General features: G+C 49.8%; 1 protein-coding gene across 3 annotated transcripts; it reads right to left on the bottom strand.

Annotated features, from left to right (window-relative positions):
* Positions 1-29: 29 nt before the first annotated feature.
* On the bottom strand, positions 30-15,159 carry Marveld3 (MARVEL domain containing 3). Of its 3 annotated transcripts, none has more exons than XM_050143516.1 (3): positions 14,666-15,159; positions 12,133-12,260; positions 30-1,750 (listed from the first exon to the last, which is right to left on the bottom strand). In XM_050143516.1, exons 1-3 carry the CDS (start codon positions 15,055-15,057, stop codon positions 1,113-1,115), a joined length of 1,158 nt encoding a protein of 385 aa, XP_049999473.1. In that variant the 5' UTR covers positions 15,058-15,159; the 3' UTR covers positions 30-1,112. The 3 variants fall into 3 exon arrangements, with proteins under 3 accessions (XP_049999473.1, XP_049999476.1, XP_049999475.1); XM_050143519.1 differs by lacking the exon at positions 30-1,750 and adding an exon at positions 5,460-7,871; XM_050143518.1 differs by lacking the exon at positions 30-1,750 and adding an exon at positions 5,463-7,946.
* Positions 15,160-16,768: the final 1,609 nt, after the last annotated feature.

Below are 16,768 nucleotides of genomic sequence, written 5' to 3'. Positions count from 1 at the left end.
TGTTTAAAAAAAAAAAAAAAAAAAAAAAAAAAAAAAACCCACCAAAAGTTAATTCCAATGGAATATCCTCCCCCAGACACTCATAGATACACAGACATGCATATACACACATACATAGACACAGACACAGACACACACACAAACACACCTACTAGAAACAGCTAGTGGAAAATATTTTTACTGGGTCTGTGAAGCTGGAATCCTAAAGAGGACCATGCTAAAAGCATCTCCCTTCCTGTGTAAGTAGCCCAACCCCTCTTCCATCTCTGGAGAACTGCCATGGATGGGACCCTCTAACAACACAGCAGCTCCCTCTTGGAAGGAGAGAGAAATAGTCACTCATTGGAACCCGACCCCACAACTGCCAACTACAACAGTGTGCTGTTGCCCTTTAAAAAAAAAAAGATTTTTATTTTATGAATGAGTGTTTGTCTGCTTGTATGTATGTGCACCATGTTTGTGCTGTGCCCCTGGAGTTCAGAAGAGGAACTGTGAATTGTGAGACACAGGGGTGCTGGGAAGGGAACCTGGATCCTCTGTACCAGTGGCCAGTGCCTTTAACAGCTGAGCCATCTCTCCAGCCCTGAAAACTGCCATTCACAGTGGAGGATGTCATTCCCCCCCCTCCCCTGCCCGGACATGAAGGTGGACAGCAGAAGACCTGGATCTCCTCTGTGGTGTAAAGCCCCTCCATCCTCCCCTCTCCCCTGAGGCCTCCCAATCTAGAGCCTATTGACAGGCAGCTGAGAGAGGAGGCGCCCAGGTTAACCTCCTGTAGAGATAGTCTGTTTTCCATCTGGGCTCCTTCGTGTTTACAGGATAGTCCCTGGCTACCACTACTATAGCTCTCTGCACACGCAGAATGCGTCCTCAGTCCTCAGAATTTCTTTGGCTAGTCTCCTACTTAATACTGTCGCCTCACCACACAGCAAGAGCCCTACCACAAGGGCATACCCAGCCTTGCCAGACGGTTTTTTTCAACAAATATGATCTCCCCTCCCCCAACAGACTTTTACAACTTAACTCTGCTCAGGTGCCTCCGGGAGCTTGGGAAATCATGGTTGTCTACTCAAGTGCTTGTAGGAGAGGAACAAAGAGAGTTCCAGATCTCCTTAGAGCGTCTCAGACCACACATATTCTGGGACATCAATGTAATTTCTGTGTTGTTCCTGGCTGGCTTTGTAGCGCTTCTGTTCTCGGTAGCCCCGCAGGGCCAGCACCACGCTGGCTGTGTACATAATCACCAGAAGACAAGCGAAGGTGGCCGCTGCCCCATCCGTGCCCGCCAGCTGGCAGTTCATCCAGGTGAGACCCTTACGGGCATAGAGCCTCTCTCTGTTTTTGCAAGTGTCTGTGGAATTGATGCTCAGTGCACCGTACAGGTAAAAGCCAACGCCCACACAGTAACCTACTGCAGCCAAGAGGCTGAAGGTTGCCTCCGACAGCAGCCACCTCCCAGAGAGCTTCCTTAGACTCTTGGCTCCCTTCAGTAAAACGCCCATCGTGAGGACGCCCAGTCCTAGGGAAACAGCCACGCCGCCATAGATCAGGGGTGACCGCAGGATGGTGTACCGCTGGTCCAGCTGCCGAACCTGCTCCAGTTCTGTACCCTCAAAAGGGGAGTAGTAGTTATTCCCGAAGCCACTGCCGCTGGCAAAGCTGGCGCTGAATCCGGCCAGGACAAAGTAGGAAGCCACGATGCATATGAGAACCATGCCATTCAAAATCACCTCCACTATCTGCACCACACCTGGGGGAAGAGAGAGTCCGGTTTAAGGCTGCGTCACTCACCAGGGGAACTAGGGATCCCCTGGCTCCGAAGGGGGTGACCAGCGGCTCAATTCAGCAACCTGATCAACATTCTTGGTTTTGTCTTTTTTTTTTTTAAAGCCATTTAAAATTCTAACGCTTATGGTGGGATCCAGACATTGTGCATTTTAGGCAAGCGCTCTGAAGGGAAAGTATCATACATCCCCCCCCCCCCCCCCCCCCCCCCCCCGCCAAGAAAAAAATCATTGCCGGTTGGGTGGGTGGAGCGATGGCTCAGGGATAAGAGTACCTGTAGCTCTTGCATAGGACCTGGGTTGGGTTCCGAGCACCCACACAGTAGCTCACAACCTCTGTAACTCTGGTTCCAAAGGATCCAATGTCCTCTTCTGACCTCAGAGGGCGTCAGGTATGCAAGCATTGCACATGCAAAACCTTCATATACATAAAATAAATTCTTACAAAAAAATCAAATGTCAACCTGAAAATGTTGGAGGCTTAAAAATTAAAAAAAAAATTTTTTTTTGACATACGGTCTTGAACTCTATCTACCTGTCTCAACCTCCCAAGTATTAGGATTGCAGGTGTACAGTACTGCAATTTTACCCTTAGGCATTCACCCTAAAGAAATAAAGTTACTTGGTAGTTCAAGGAGGAGAACCTTGAGCGGGAGGCCAGTCTGGGCTACACAATGAGAGCCAGCCTCGAAATTTAAAAAAGGAAGAAAAACATAATAACATGATGGCGAGTCTCCTAGTGTTGGCTTTATTTGTAACAGCCGAGTCTTGGGATGACTTTGCCTTGAGCAGTGAATGGTCCAGGTACCCCCATTCCCCACCCCCACCCTGTCTATCTCCAGGGAGTGAGAGGCAGGACCCTGGGTGAATTTCAAAGTATTTATAAGTGGAGGGAAAGTTCTGGTCTCAAAAGGTTACATGATTCCGTCTGAGGAGCAGTCTCAGTGGGACAGAATGCGGCACACGTGGCGCACGGGGAATGCCGGGGACCGGCTAAGTGGGGTGGGAGAAGAGGATGGGTGTGGCTGTGAAGGCGCAGCACTAGCGGGGGCTGCTGGGATGCAGTGTTTCTGGGCGCCCTTGTGGTGAGCACATTAATGACAAAGCTGCACACGGATGAGTGTGAGGGGGCGGGGGCGGGGAATCGGGAGGCGGCGGCAGGGGTGTGTGTGAGAGAGAGAGAGAGAGAGAGAGAGAGAGAGAGAGAGAGAGAGAGAGAGAGAGAGAGAGAGAGAGAGAGAGAGAGAGTGTGTTACCCAGCTCTGAAGATCACCACTTTCTTGGGCCCTGCTATCCTTATTCAAGACTCACAAGTACGGGAAAACTACTGAAGGGGACGAAAGGCCACCCTGTGCAGCCCTGTGACTTCTTGTGAAATTTCAAATGAAAAGTTTGAAAAAAGCATTACTGTCACGAAGTATAAACTGAAATGTTTTCATTCCTGCTCTCCACGTCCCCCAGTACAGTCTTGCTGTGTAGCCCAGATGGTCTCAAACCCTTACCCGGCCACCAGGACTCCCGGCATTTTCTTTTTTTTTTCTTTTTTTTATATTATCAGCAGTTATATTTGGGGAGTATAATATTAATAATTCTTTTTTTAATTTCTTTTTTTAAATTTATTTATTTATTAAAGATTTCTGTCTCTTCCCCACCCCCGCCCNCCCCAATCAAATCCCCCTCCCTCGTCAGCCCAAAAAGCAATCAGGGTTCTCTGCCCTGTGGGAAGTCCAAGGACCACCCACTTCCATCCAGGTCTAGTAAGGTGAGCATCCACGAAACTGCCTAGGCTCCCACGAAACCAATAGGTCCAGTAGAATCAAAAACCCGTTGCCCTTGTTCTTGAGGTCTCAGTAGTCCTCCTTGTCCGCTATGTTCAGCGAGACCAGTTTTGACCCAGGCTTCCCCGGCATTTTCTTAACTTCCTAACAATCCCTGCTTCTGTCTCCCGTTCTCTCTCTGTGTGTGCATGCGTGCATGTGTGCATGTTTGTGGTGGGAGGCTATGCATGTACACGTGCCGAGTGTCATTCCTCAGGGGTTCTTTTTTTCGAGACAGGGCTGTTGCCGAGCCGAAACTTCACCAGAAAGGCTTGAGTAACTACCTACTGGTGCGTTCCAGGGGGGCCACCATCTCTGCCTCCCATCTCATCAGCCCAGGACTGACAGGAACCCACCACCAAGAATGGCTTTAACACATGGTCTAGGGATCTGAACTGAGGTCCTTATGATTGTGAGACGGGTTCTTTACCCACGAAACCATCTCCTCAGCCCGCTTTCCAGCCTTTCTTTACAGATAAAAACACCCAAATCTAGTTGCACCTTCCTTCCCCCTCCCTCCCAACACAGCAGCAGCACACACACCATCCAGTATCTTGCTGCTGCTTTCGTCTACTATCTGCCAGCGCTATCTCTAGATCAGTCAGCCCAGCCTTATATGACTTCCGGCTTGGTTGTGTGGTTGGACCAGTTGGCTCAGCCAGGTTTCTACAGACAAATACTTGTGCTGTTCACGGGTAGGGAACTTCTTAGACGTCAGGAAGATCTGCGGATTCCTCAAAGCACTGAGAGTCAACAGGTGGGCCAAGACTGAAGGCCTCTTGTCTGCTGGCTGTCCCTGTCACTGACCCCTGCAGAAGCTACAGGCTGGACTTCTGGAAGTTTGATGATTAGCATCCTCCCGGGGTGCAGAGGCGAGAACCTCAAATTCGAATACCAGATTCCATTGTCTGCTCTTTACTGATGTAATCTTGCCTCGCCCCCACTCACTGAAGTCCTTTCAAGTGGTAGGCATTTTGTCTGATGAATGAAGACAAGACTTCCAGCCTCACCCACCTCCCTCCCAGGCCTGTGGGAGGGGTCAAGTGGAAGGGAGAACAGCCCCCCCCCCCATCCCCAGTAGCAGCTTCTGCACTGGAAGGTTCCACTGGGGATTGAAAAGCATCTGACCAAGGAACAAAGCTGGCTTTTTCTCAGGGGTGTTCGCTAAACAATACATTTTAGCAACTGTTTGTATAGCATTTATGTTTAAGTTACGAATAATCAGAGATCGAGGATACAGGAGGCTATGGATATGTGATACGCGAATACCATGCCGTTCTTTTATACAGACCAGAGCATGCTCAGATCTGAATATTGAAAGGGGCTCTGGGACCAATCCCCGCGGACACTGACACATGACTAAAACTCCTTGAGAATCATAAATGAATGGTAGGGCATCTCTGTAATATTCTAAAATGGGAGAAGACAAGGAGAGAATTCTGGAAAAGTGCCATTTCCCAGAGATTAGGACAGCTATGCATTGCACTAATGGGCACCATGTTTAGCACGGAGGCAGTTAAGGGGCAGCAGCCTTACAATCCTCAGGCGCAGCCAGCTGAGCTTATCTTCTGCAGGCCCACGTGAATTCCTGAAAAGCCAGGGGACACAGCAGCGTGGGGATCTGAGAGTTGAGAAACTGTATTGCTCTTATTTAAAATTCAACATAAGATTCAAACTGCCCACTCTTCAGCCAGGCTCTGTAAGCACAGCAGACGATGAACCAGCCCAGATGTCACTGGTAGAGGGGCAGCTGTCTCCCACACACCACGTCTTTCCCCACCCTGATTTCCCTTCCGTCAGCATGTAGAAACAGAAACACTGTACTGCTACAAGAGATGGGAAACATGACCCTCTTTCCTTCTGGTACCCACGGCACGCATCTCTTGGCTGAAGTGGTAGAAATCTTGTCTCCCGTGTCTTCTAGGTGCCGTGACGACAGGATCTGTTACATGACTACCACTGCAGGGATGACTCCCAGCACCAACCAGCCCAACCTGCTAGCTAAACTACCTACCAGACAGTCACAAGTATCTTTAAACACACTGCTGATGCAGAAAGATACATTAGAGAAAAAGGAAAGAAAGTCAGGCGTTGCAATTTATCTCCCAGTTGGGATGGTTTGGGTCTCCAGAGAGATGGCAGAGGTCTGTGGAAGCAGAGACTCTGAAGTCCCCAGATCTTTACTGTAAACAGCATCTTTCTGAGCAAGGCTGACTTTGCAGTTGACCATGTAACACTCCGCTTAATTCTCTGTCTACTTCTGCCTTTGCGCTGTCCCTAACTGTTCTGAGGGGGAAAAAATCCAAGGCGAGCAAGTTGGTTTGATCTTTTTATTTTGTGAAAATAAAACAATATGTGAAGTCAAGGTATCTACAGAACAAAAAAAATAAAATTAAAAGCTCCCCTTTTCTTTGAGCAGAATCTCTCACAGTATTCAAGGGGACTTCTAACCATAGGTGACAGAGGTGTGCCCAATTCTGCCCCTAAGCCCAAAGTGTTCGAAATCAATCAATGGCATTTAAGTAAATAATGGATAGTGGACATAAAGAAAACCGCTGCCTCCAAATTAATTTTTTCCTTTGAAATGCTTGGATTCCCATCAAGCATAGAACAGATTTGCTTGCAACATAATACACTGAAATGGCCCACGCTGGAATTCAGAGTCCAGTCCATGAAGTTATCTGGCCAAAAGTAACACTCCTCTGTAGGGAAAAAGACTTTACATTCTTTTCTTCTGGGCAGGTCCCAAAGAAACTTAGCAGCTGCGGGGCTAAGTTCTTCATACAATGGCACATTTACAAGAGGGTACAAATGCGTATTGAGAACTCAGGGCTGCGGTAAGGGGCCTGTAGAATGGTTTCTTTGCAGCTCAGTGAATTTAATCTGATTCTCTTTTCCTTAAGCGATGCCCTCACCCTGAAGTTTTTCTGGGAGTGTCCCCCAGAATCCACAGAGTTGAAGAAATGCAGGGACCAGATACTCAGTGTGGAGATGCCCGGGGCACCAACTGAAGAGATCCAAGTTTAGAACACACAATTCAGGCGGGGCTATCCCCTGTCGATGAACTTTTTGTGAGCTCTAAGGAGAAGCTTCCAATGTAATTGTCCCTACCCTGATGTGAAGTGCCCCTCGCCTTCCTGCTGTGGGTCCTGGCCTTTACCAGCTTCTTCTTTGTTTTTTTTTTGTTTTTTTCTTTTTCTTTTTTTGAGACAGGGGTTCTCTGTAGTTTTGAATCTGTCCTGGAATTAGCTCTTGTAGACCAGGCTGGCCTCGAACTCAGAGATCCACCTGCCTTTGCCTCCTGAGTGCTGGGATTAAAGGTGCGTACCACCACTGGTTGACTGTTTTTTGTTTGTTTGTTTTTTTTTTTATCCAGCTCCTTCTTTATCTGGCTTGGAGACAGGGTCTTGCTATTTAGCCCAGGCTAGCCTTGAACTCTTGAGTCTGCTGCCTCCAACTTAAAAGTGCTAGGATTATAAGATTACAGACCTGTACCACCATGTCTGGCTCTAGTGTTTTGGATTTTGATATATTTTTGGTTAGGTCCACATCCACAGAAGATTCCAGAAACCAGAGAAACACTTCTCCAGTCAACCAGGAGCTCAAACCAGCATACCCACACTGGCTTGGTATTCTGGGTCATTAGTGAGATCCACATGAAAGAAGAATTCTTGTGAAAGATCATGGTTGAAAGTGCCTGCTATCATGTATACTCGGCAGAACATTCTAGAAGTCTAAAACTCAAGCATTTCTGCGGGCTTCTCCTTCAGCTTCTTGACTTTACGGTAACCCTTAAAGGCCAGGACAGCTCCCACGGCAAAGACCACAATGCCCATGGCGGCAAAGACTCCTGCTCCTATGTCTCCCCCGTGCATACCACAGCCGAAGCCACTGTAACCTTTGCTCTGGTACAGGGCCTCCCTCTCCTTACACACATCTGAGCTGTAGGCAGCTGAGAGGTGCTGGAAGAAGAAGTACGAGGCCGGGATGTACGCCCCAGCGATGAGCACATCCATCAAGCCCTCGATCACCAGCCACGGCGGACAGTGCCATGGGACCCGCAGGATACCCCCGAGGATGAGGAGACAGGAGAAGGTCATGAGGGCTCCGCTGTAGGCCATTGCTGCAGTAACTGTGGGCAGCTTGAGCTGATAGAATTGCACATCCAGCTGCTGGGCTTTCTCCCCGTCAGCACCACTGAAGCCACTATAAGCCCCTCCGTACTGGTAGTAGTAAATCCCGCCCAGGCTGGTGATGCCTGTGTAGCCCCCTGTGGAGTTGTAAGAGACAGAGCTGCAGGCCAAGATCAACAAGTTGAGCAGAACCTCCAGCATCTGGCAGCAGGCTGTAAGGAGAGGGCGTTACTGTTTCGAGATGCTGTCTTTGCACCAGGAGACTCTCACTATCCTTCCCGCCGGTTCCTTCTGCCCATAGCGGACAGCGAGTGTCGGCTGCACAGCTAGTGTGAGGTGGTAGCATGAATGCTTTTGTGAAATTCTTTTGACTGAAAAGCATAACACTCAAAAAAGCCACACAGGGCTAAGTGGTGGTGGTGCACACCTTTAATCCCAGTACTCAGGGGGCAGAGTTCAAGGCCAGCCTGGTTTAAAGAGTGAGTTTCAGGACAGCCAGGGCCACACACAGAAAAACCCTGCCTTGAAAAACAAAACCAAAAAGCCAAGCAGGGATGGCTGTCAGTAAAGAGCTTGCCTTCTAAGCACAAGAACTAGATCCCCAGCACCCACGTAAAATACTAGGCGTGGTGGCACCTGACTGTAACCCCAGTACTGGGAGGCAGAGGCAGGATGGTCAGGAGTTCTTGGCCAGCCTTAACTACCTAGTAAATATCAGTCCAGCCTGGACTATATGAGATCTACTCCCTCTCTACATACACATGTCTCCCCATCTCAGGAAATCTAAGTTTTAATTCTAAATATATTTTTATCTCTCTGTAAACATAATCTACTTTAGAGATTTATCTTTAATTCTTATTATTTACACAGGTCAGTATATGCGCATGTGCCCAAAAGCCAGAAGAAGATGCCAGATATCCTGGCGCTTAGTTACAGACATTCGTGAGCTGCCGGATGTGGTGTGCAGCCAAACACGGGTCCTTATCATAGAGCAGCAAGCGCTGTTACCCCTGAGCCATCTCTCCGGCCCTACCTCAGGACTTTAAAAGGTGTAGAGATTACTATAATGGTTTCACCATGGAGCACAGGTTAGCCCAGAACTCTGGATCCTTCTGCTTTAGTTTCTCAGGTGCCATCATTCCTGGCGTCACTATGAATTTAAACAATTCAATGGGACGAAGGGACATCTAGATTTCTCCAGTGCACGGTTATGTGACAAACATTTTTTTTGTGTGTGTGGTACTAGGGATGGGAGCCTAGAGCCTCCATAGCCTACATACGCTTACTGTACATGCATGCGTGTGTAATGTCTGGCCTTTGTCATGTCAGCGCTGGGGGTGGAGATGAGGGATCCCAGGGGCTTGCTGGTCTGCCAGCCAATGAGAGACCCCATCTTAAAACACAAGGTGGAGAGCACTTGAGGAATGATGTCGGAATTGTCCTCTGGCCTCCATGCACTTGCAGACACGCATGGACACACACACACAGAAGGGGGGAAATGACTATACTAATTGGAAGAAAACTGAAATTTTTGTTTTATTTTATTTATTTGAGAAAGCGCTTTCCTGAAACTTGTGGTCCTCCCACCTCAGCCTCCCAAGTGCTAGAATTTCAAGTGTGTCCCATGAAGCCCAGCTTGTCTATTTTGTTTTGAGATAGTCTATGTCACCTTGGTTGATCTAAATCATGGACTCAACTGACCCCCTCGCCTCAGCCTCCTAGGTGGCTGGGGCTGCTGCTGCGTGCCTCCGTCCTGGCTGAAAGGTCAGACTTTCAAAGGTGCTTTGCAGTGATGGTCAGAGCTACCAGAAAGTACAAACTGCTGCAATTTAAGAGCTAAGCTAAACCCTGTCTTGAAAAACTAAAACAAGAAGAAAAAGAAGAGGAGGAGGAGGAGGGAAAGGAGGATGAGGAGGAGAAGGAGGAGGAGGAGGAGGAAGAGGAGAAGAAGAAGAAGAAGAAGAAGAAGAAGAAGAAGAAGAAGAAGAAGAAGAAGAAGAAGAAGAAGAAGAAGAAGAAGAAGAAGAAGAAGACAACTAAGCTTCTAAGGATAGGGGAGAGCAAGAAGGTGGGGAGGGAGAAGTGTTCCATATGCAAATGAGCTGAGACTTACATCTTCTAATCATGGAACTAACCCTACACACCTGTCCCTCCAAACAGTCAATGAACAGAATCTACACTCACAGAGGACTGGGGTAGGGTCAAGGGAAGCCTCATGTGTGCAAGCCACAGGCACACCTGCTTTCAATCTGATCTTTACTTCCAGCCCCTAAAGATGTCTCTGTGAGTTCTTTCTTGCAAAAGTGAAGTTGGCTCTCATCTCTTTCTGTCGGTCTGAGTGTTCCACTGAACTTTCTAGGGGTGAATCACAGAGTGTCCCCAGAGGGCCACAGGCTGCCCTGTGTACTGGGAGGAGTGGAATGACACGATTTCACTGACAAAGAAAAAGCCACAAAGGATCCACTCCACTGTGGACTTAAATGCCTTCCGGTGACCTGCACCCAGGCGTGTCTTCCTGCCCCAGCCAGTCCTAATGCAGACGGCTGTCTTGCCACTTAGTGCTTGCCTGTGCACCGGTATAGGAGCACCAAACACCAGCGTTCTTCACCAGCGCCCATCTGTTGCTTTCTGAGGGCCGAACCATCCTCAAGCTTTCCAACAGACCAGGACTTCCATACCCAACCGCCAGGCTCAAAGTGAAATAGCCAGAAGCAATCAAATCTAGGTGTGTTTTGGTCAGAAGCCCAGGCCCTGCCCGTCCTCTTGGAAAATCAATCACAGAAAGAAAAGAGAGGAAGGAAGGAAGGAAGGAAGGAAGGAAGGAAGGAAGGAAGGAAGGAAGGACAAAGAAAGAGAGAAAGAAAGAAAGGAAAAACAAAGAAAAAAAGAAAGGAAGGAAGGAAGGAAGAAGAAAGGAAGGAAGAAATCTTGTTAGCCAGCCTCAGACTTGCTCCTGTTATTTACAGCACAAGAGAAGAACTTCCTCAAGGAAACGCTTTGAGGCCTTAGGCTGGGGTTCCTGGTTTCACTTCCAGTGCCTTCATTTAATGACTGTGTGACCTGGGTAACTTGCTGTGCCTCTCTGAGCCTGAGTTGCGGAGAGGATTAAAGACATGGCTGGCAGCAGTGTATGTAGTCAGATGGCTTAGAGGCTTCCCATCAAAGTTCTTCATAATCCTGTAATCACTATTCCTTGCCATCACCTACAGCACACCTTCAGCTGTGGACTCCACGATTTCCCCCCTGTAGGCTGGGATGCTTCCACACTTAGTCACGGGCAGCCTCAGCAGACTAACCCCACCGTCAGGTTCATCCTGACAAACCAGATTTTCCTCCTTGCTGGCAAGACCAGAACCTGGGAGGCCAGGCTGGTAGGAAGTGACTGCTGAGTCGTAACACTAGTGACAGTGTTAAAGACTCCGTAAGTCCATTCTGTTTTGTCTGACACAGGGCTTCCTACAATTCAGGCTGGTCTCTGAACTCCTGGTCCTCCGGTGCCCACTGACCACATGCCACCATGCCATAGCTTTTGCTTTATTTGTGTATCTATATAGCACATGTGGGGAGGCCAGAGGACAACTTGGGGAAGTTGATTCTCTCCTTTCGCCAAGTAGGTCCTAAGGATTGAACTTGGGTCGGCAGGCTTGGCAGCATACCCCTGAGCCATCATACTGGCCCCATCTTTTGTTTTTAATGAAAGAGAAAATATTAATGCACTCGGTGTGTGGAAGGGTTAAGTAGTTATTTGACACTTTTGTTTTTCTCTATGCATGAATATGACTTTCTTTGTTATTTGAGATAGGGTCTTGCTATGTCACCCAAGCTGTTCCAGGACTCACGGCAATCCTGCCTAAACTGGGATTACAGACATGCAAGTCACCATGCTAGGCTGTAAATTTGGTCTTAATGTAAACTCTATCCATGCTATGCATCTCAGTCAATGAAGAGTGAAAGCCAGGGCCCGACTGCTTGGCATCAGGTCTCTAAGGAGACCATTCGTTCTTGTTTGGCTTCGGGAGCAAGTTGGGTATTTGCTGGCATGACGTTCCCTCTATGGGGCTTGCTGTGCCTGAGGGGCCACTGTCCACCACAAGCACCTCACAGGACACCGAACATGCCAACTTCCCCAGGGGGCTGAGAGGTGGAAGCATGCTTGACCCAAGCTCAGAGCCAAGCACCCTGGATAAGCTTGCGGAGCCTCATTGCCCTGGTCAGACCTTCCTGTCTTTTCTTTTAAGCATGAATCCCACGCAAGCACGGGAATGAGAATGCTAGGAACCCAAGGGGACAATTTCAATGAGCTTTGAATTCACCAACTCATACCCATCCAACCCCTACCTTGCCTCTCCCCAAGCCATTTGCAATATAAATGGTCAGATGGGGTTCCCCAAGGCTCACCTCTCCCTGAGCACAAGTATTTGCACTGGTGGCATTCCAGGAGCCCCTCGGCTTCAGACTTGTAATATTCCTCTTCCTGTCGTTCAGGCTGGGAGTGCAGGGACACATATCTCTCCGAAGCAAGTTCACTGCAACCAAGGAGCACGCAGACATTAGGGATGGCAACTCAATTTGTTTAGTATTAAGGTTTCATTTATGGTTTAAAAAAATTCATTCCTCAGCATGCAGCCTAGGCTTGCCTTAAACATGTTATCCTCCTGCCTCAGCCTCTGAAGTGCTAGGTCACAGCTTTGTGCTATCAAGCCCACTGGTATCAGAACTCTCAACTCAGTAAGGAACTTGGCCTTGAACCGCTGATCCTCTTGCCTCCACCTTCCAAGTGCTGGGATTATAGTCATATACCATCACACCCAGCCAGGCTACTTTTGAGATCTGTCATTTCTTCCTTGGCCACCCTGGCACCTTCTGTCTCTTTTTGTCCTTTCTTTTGTCTAATATATGCTGGGCTCTGCCCGAGATTCAACAGGAGGCTGCATTCTACTTGGTGGATTCGGGAGATTTCTAGGACATAGATGTCATCCCATCTTTCTTTGGTTTGAAATCCTTAATCCATTCATCAGCACACAGGAGGCTGTGCACACTCACAGCCTAGGCACACCGAGCACACAGGAGGCTCCTGCACTGTACACACTCACAGCCTAGGCACACTAAGCACACAGGAGGCTGTGCACACTCACAGCCTAGGCATACTAAGCACACAGGAGGCTGTGCACACTCACAGCCTAGGCATACTGAGCACACAGGAGGCTCCTGCACTGTGCACACTCACAGCCTAGGCACACTGGACCAGCAGCAGTGAGCAATCCTCCACCCCTAACAAGGACCCAGGCCTCTGGTCACTGAGGAAGTTGTTTTTCTGCTTGAAACACCTTCTGTCTTTCTCTTCCATCTTCCTTCCACGGAACTCAGCTCTAGGCCACCAGATTTATTCTTTCCGAAGCCCAGCTTCTTCTGTAAGAACTGCTTTCACATTGGGCTGCGGTTGGCTGCCTCACTGCCATCTCCCTGCACCGGTCTCTGAACCCTGACAGCAAATGACTGCATCCCGGCCCTGTATCCCCTCCCTTGTATCCCCTCCTTCCAATAAATGCTTACAAGGGCAGAGAGAAGCTGCCCTTTGGCCTCAACCCGCTAAATGAGCAACAAGCAAATGCATTTCTTTCGTTCACTTTGGGGTGAGGTGGGGTAACCAGGGCTCTGGTTTATGAGGCAACTTACAAATGAACTTCTTTTTTCTACTCCTGTGGTTGCAGTTCAAGATGGGTGCAGTCAGGGAGACAATAGTTGGTGTCAAAGATTGAAAGAGCAGACAGAATCTGGGCGTAGCTTTTGTAATGAATGCTAGTTGGTTTTAGATAGTGTAACGTAAACTCATGATAGCAGGCTTTCCCAAGGCTAACAGCAGAGGCCAGGTATCAGAACAGGACTTAGTAGCAGCTAAGGTTGCTAGGGTTGTCTCTGACAACGGCTCAGACCTCCTTGCAAGAGAGACAGGAGCTGAAATGATAATGACAAGACCATGCCTTGATGGGGATGCTTAGACACGCTAAGACTGCCAGGACATATGTCATCCCATCTTCTTTGGTTTGAAATCTTTAAACCTTTCATCAATGCATAGCATGCGCGCGCGCGCGCGCGCGCGCGCGCACACACACACACACACACACACACACACACACACACACACACGATGAAACATCAAGTCCCACCCAAGGACCGTTTTCTTTGTTTCGGTCATGAGGGGCAACATCTCTTTTATTCCATTCACTCACTCTGCAGAGCCCAGCTCCTTGCCTGCACATGGGACAACATCTGTGGAACTGGATGGCATGCTGACTCTCTAGGAGGGGGTGTGGTGACCAGGCCACCTGTGATCCTCCTTCCTGTCCCCATTCACAAACCTTCCAGGACACAGGTGTTTAGGGGACTTCAGGGTCCTACAGGTGAAGTCCGAGGGTGGGGTTTAAGCAAGCATAAGATTTGAAAGAAGCGGCTTAGAAAAGACCTCACTGATGAAGGGGTTACAAACCCACTCGAGAACTTCAGGTGGCTTTGATTTCTAGTTTAAAAGCACAGTTCTGCCATATGGTCTTGGGAGGAGGGGCAAGTCCAGCTATGAACTCTTCTTGAGCTAACTTAGTTTACCTCCCCCTCGCCCCGCCCCGCCCCGCCCCGCCCCGCCGAGCCCCGACACCTGGAAACTGGACTTTGAAACGTATGGAGGGCTAACTTGAGAAAAGGGTGTAAAGCATAAGTCATGGGGCCACTTGAGTGTAGCTTCCAGCTAGCCCCACCCACCTAGCCTTCTAAGCCGTTCCGGTTTCGGTCCTGAAACTCTCTCTTCCCCTGGTTCCAGGACCTTCCCTTTCTCCTTTGGTAATTAAGTTCAAACAAAGGCTTGGCCCCCGAGCGCCAGCTAGGATTTGTAGCCGACGGGGCGCGGTCCGGGTCCCCAGCAGGTGCACCCCCTCACCTGTCCAACCCGCGGCGCCCGAGGCCCTGCTTCCGCGGCAGCTCCGAGTCCCCCCAGGGCGCGGGCCTGGGGGTCGGGGCTGTGTCCCAGCTGGGCACCCAGGGCTCGGGCCGCGCACGGCTTTGGCGGGGCCTGTCCCAGGCTCTTTGTTCAGCTGCACGATGGCCCGCGTCCCTGTGTCCATCCTGGCGCGGGTCTCGGTCCGTCCTCCTTTCCCTGCCCGCTCGACGGTCCCCGTTTCCTCTCACGTCACCGTTCCTCTCCCTGTGTCTGTCCCCGACTCTGTCCCGCGGCCGCTCGACGTGGCGGTCTCGGTCCGGGTGCGGGCGCCGGTCTGGGTCTCGCTCTCTTGGACGGGCCCGGGGCTCGCGAGTCCCCAAAGGATCTTCCATGGCCCGGTTCCTGTCCCCGCCCGGAAACGACCCGAGGGCAACAACCAACCACAAGTTTTCCAGGCAGGTGCTCAGGGCTTCAGGACGGGGCGGCGGCAGCTCACCTGGGCGCACGCGCACTCGCCCTCGGGCGGTCCCGAGAGGGCGCACCTGCCCCTGGCCGCCAGGGGGCAATCGTGGTGACCAGCAAAGGAGGTGGGAATGGAGGTGGGGGGGGGGGCAGATTCTTGTCGAAATAGCTGTCAGCCCTAGGTGTTAGGGGATTAACAAAGGTAAGTGACCCAGAGAGCAGGTGATGGGATGTGGCCAAATCAGCTCAGCCTTCAAATGCTGTCTGTCTTTTAGGAGAGACGTCGGGAAGCCAGACCAATCATCTACGTATTTACTTTCGTGGTACTGGGCTTTAATCCCAGGGCCTCGCATGTCAAGGTAAGTGTGCTACTGGGCAATACCCCCAGTTGCAAAGATCATTAAACCCACTAAGACAGTTTCGTGCTACTGGGCATGTATTTGAGCCTTCTGATAGAGAACTTAACAGTGGGAGGAGTTGGTAACATTGCTACTCTAAAGTTGGGTGGAGTGACCCCACTCCCATCTGCTCTGATGTAGTTCTCCAGTGAAGCCAGCAGTGATTATTTCCTGTTGACCGACGTACAAAGCATCTTGGGTTTGCATCCCCCGAGTGTACCCATGAACTCAACCATCCATCCTTCTTAGCCACTCACCCAGCCAGCCAGCCCTACCCATTCACTCATCCAGCCTCCCATCCACGGTTTCCCTCCCTCCGTAGAGAAACTGTACTGCCAGTACATCATATATATATGAACAAAAAAGGAAAAGAAAAAAACTATTCTATTCACAATTGTCAGTCTTTAATTTTGCCAAGCTAGGATATTTGAAAACCCAGGAAACTGGCTTCTGTTTGTGTTTTCAGCAAGTGTGCTAAAGCACCTGACCTGGCAGGTGCTGGAGAAGCTGCAGGGACAGAGTACACTAGCGTGTGCTGGACAAGAAGGTGGAAAGGCAATGTTCTGTGTGGACCGAGGAATCGGTGACTCCAGGAGTTATTCTTAAATTGTGCTTTTCGAGGCATTGGAGTTCGAGGGAGTGCCTGCTTGGAGACCCACTCTGACTGTTGATCTGATCCCTGTTTCCAGATGTGAGTCTGGTGACGTCCCCTGTGTCTCCAGACATCACCGTGGTGCCTGGGGCTGAGCACATGCTCCAGCTGGACTGAGATGCCCCTCGAGTGGGCTCTGAAGAAGGGTCATACAGCAGGCAGTGTCTTTCCTGAGCTTTAACACAGGACTGTCTTGGCATTTCATTCCTCATAGCTGGAAGCACAGCCCTGTGGCTCCCACCCATGGAGATGGGTGCTGGGGGCAGCCAGAAGTCTTTGTGATCCCCTAAAGAGTTGTCACTGTTGGCTCATCCATGCTGTTTCATCTCTGCTTTGAAAATGTTAGAAACTGGCCTCCTGGCCATTTCTGTAGAGGCTTTGGTGTCCAGTTCTATGTCAGGTTCTGCCAATGTCACCACTAAGGCTACAGGATGCAGAGTTAGAGCCTTACAGACTTCAGAGGACTGCCCTTCCTCACCCCTGCATCCATCCGTGGCTCCATCACTATCATGCAGAACGTTAATCTCTGAAATCCCTTTCCAGCTCCAACTCAGTAGTCTAAAACGCGAGCCAGGTATCATGGGGGGGGGG

Source organism: Alexandromys fortis, unplaced genomic scaffold (genome assembly GCF_014885135.2).
Source record: "Alexandromys fortis isolate MF-2015 unplaced genomic scaffold, M_Fortis_MF-2015_v1.1 scaffold_1, whole genome shotgun sequence".
NCBI lineage: Eukaryota > Metazoa > Chordata > Mammalia > Rodentia > Cricetidae > Alexandromys > Alexandromys fortis.
The sequence above is the reverse complement of the archived record's forward strand: the minus strand, read 5'-3'. Positions and strand labels throughout refer to the sequence as shown.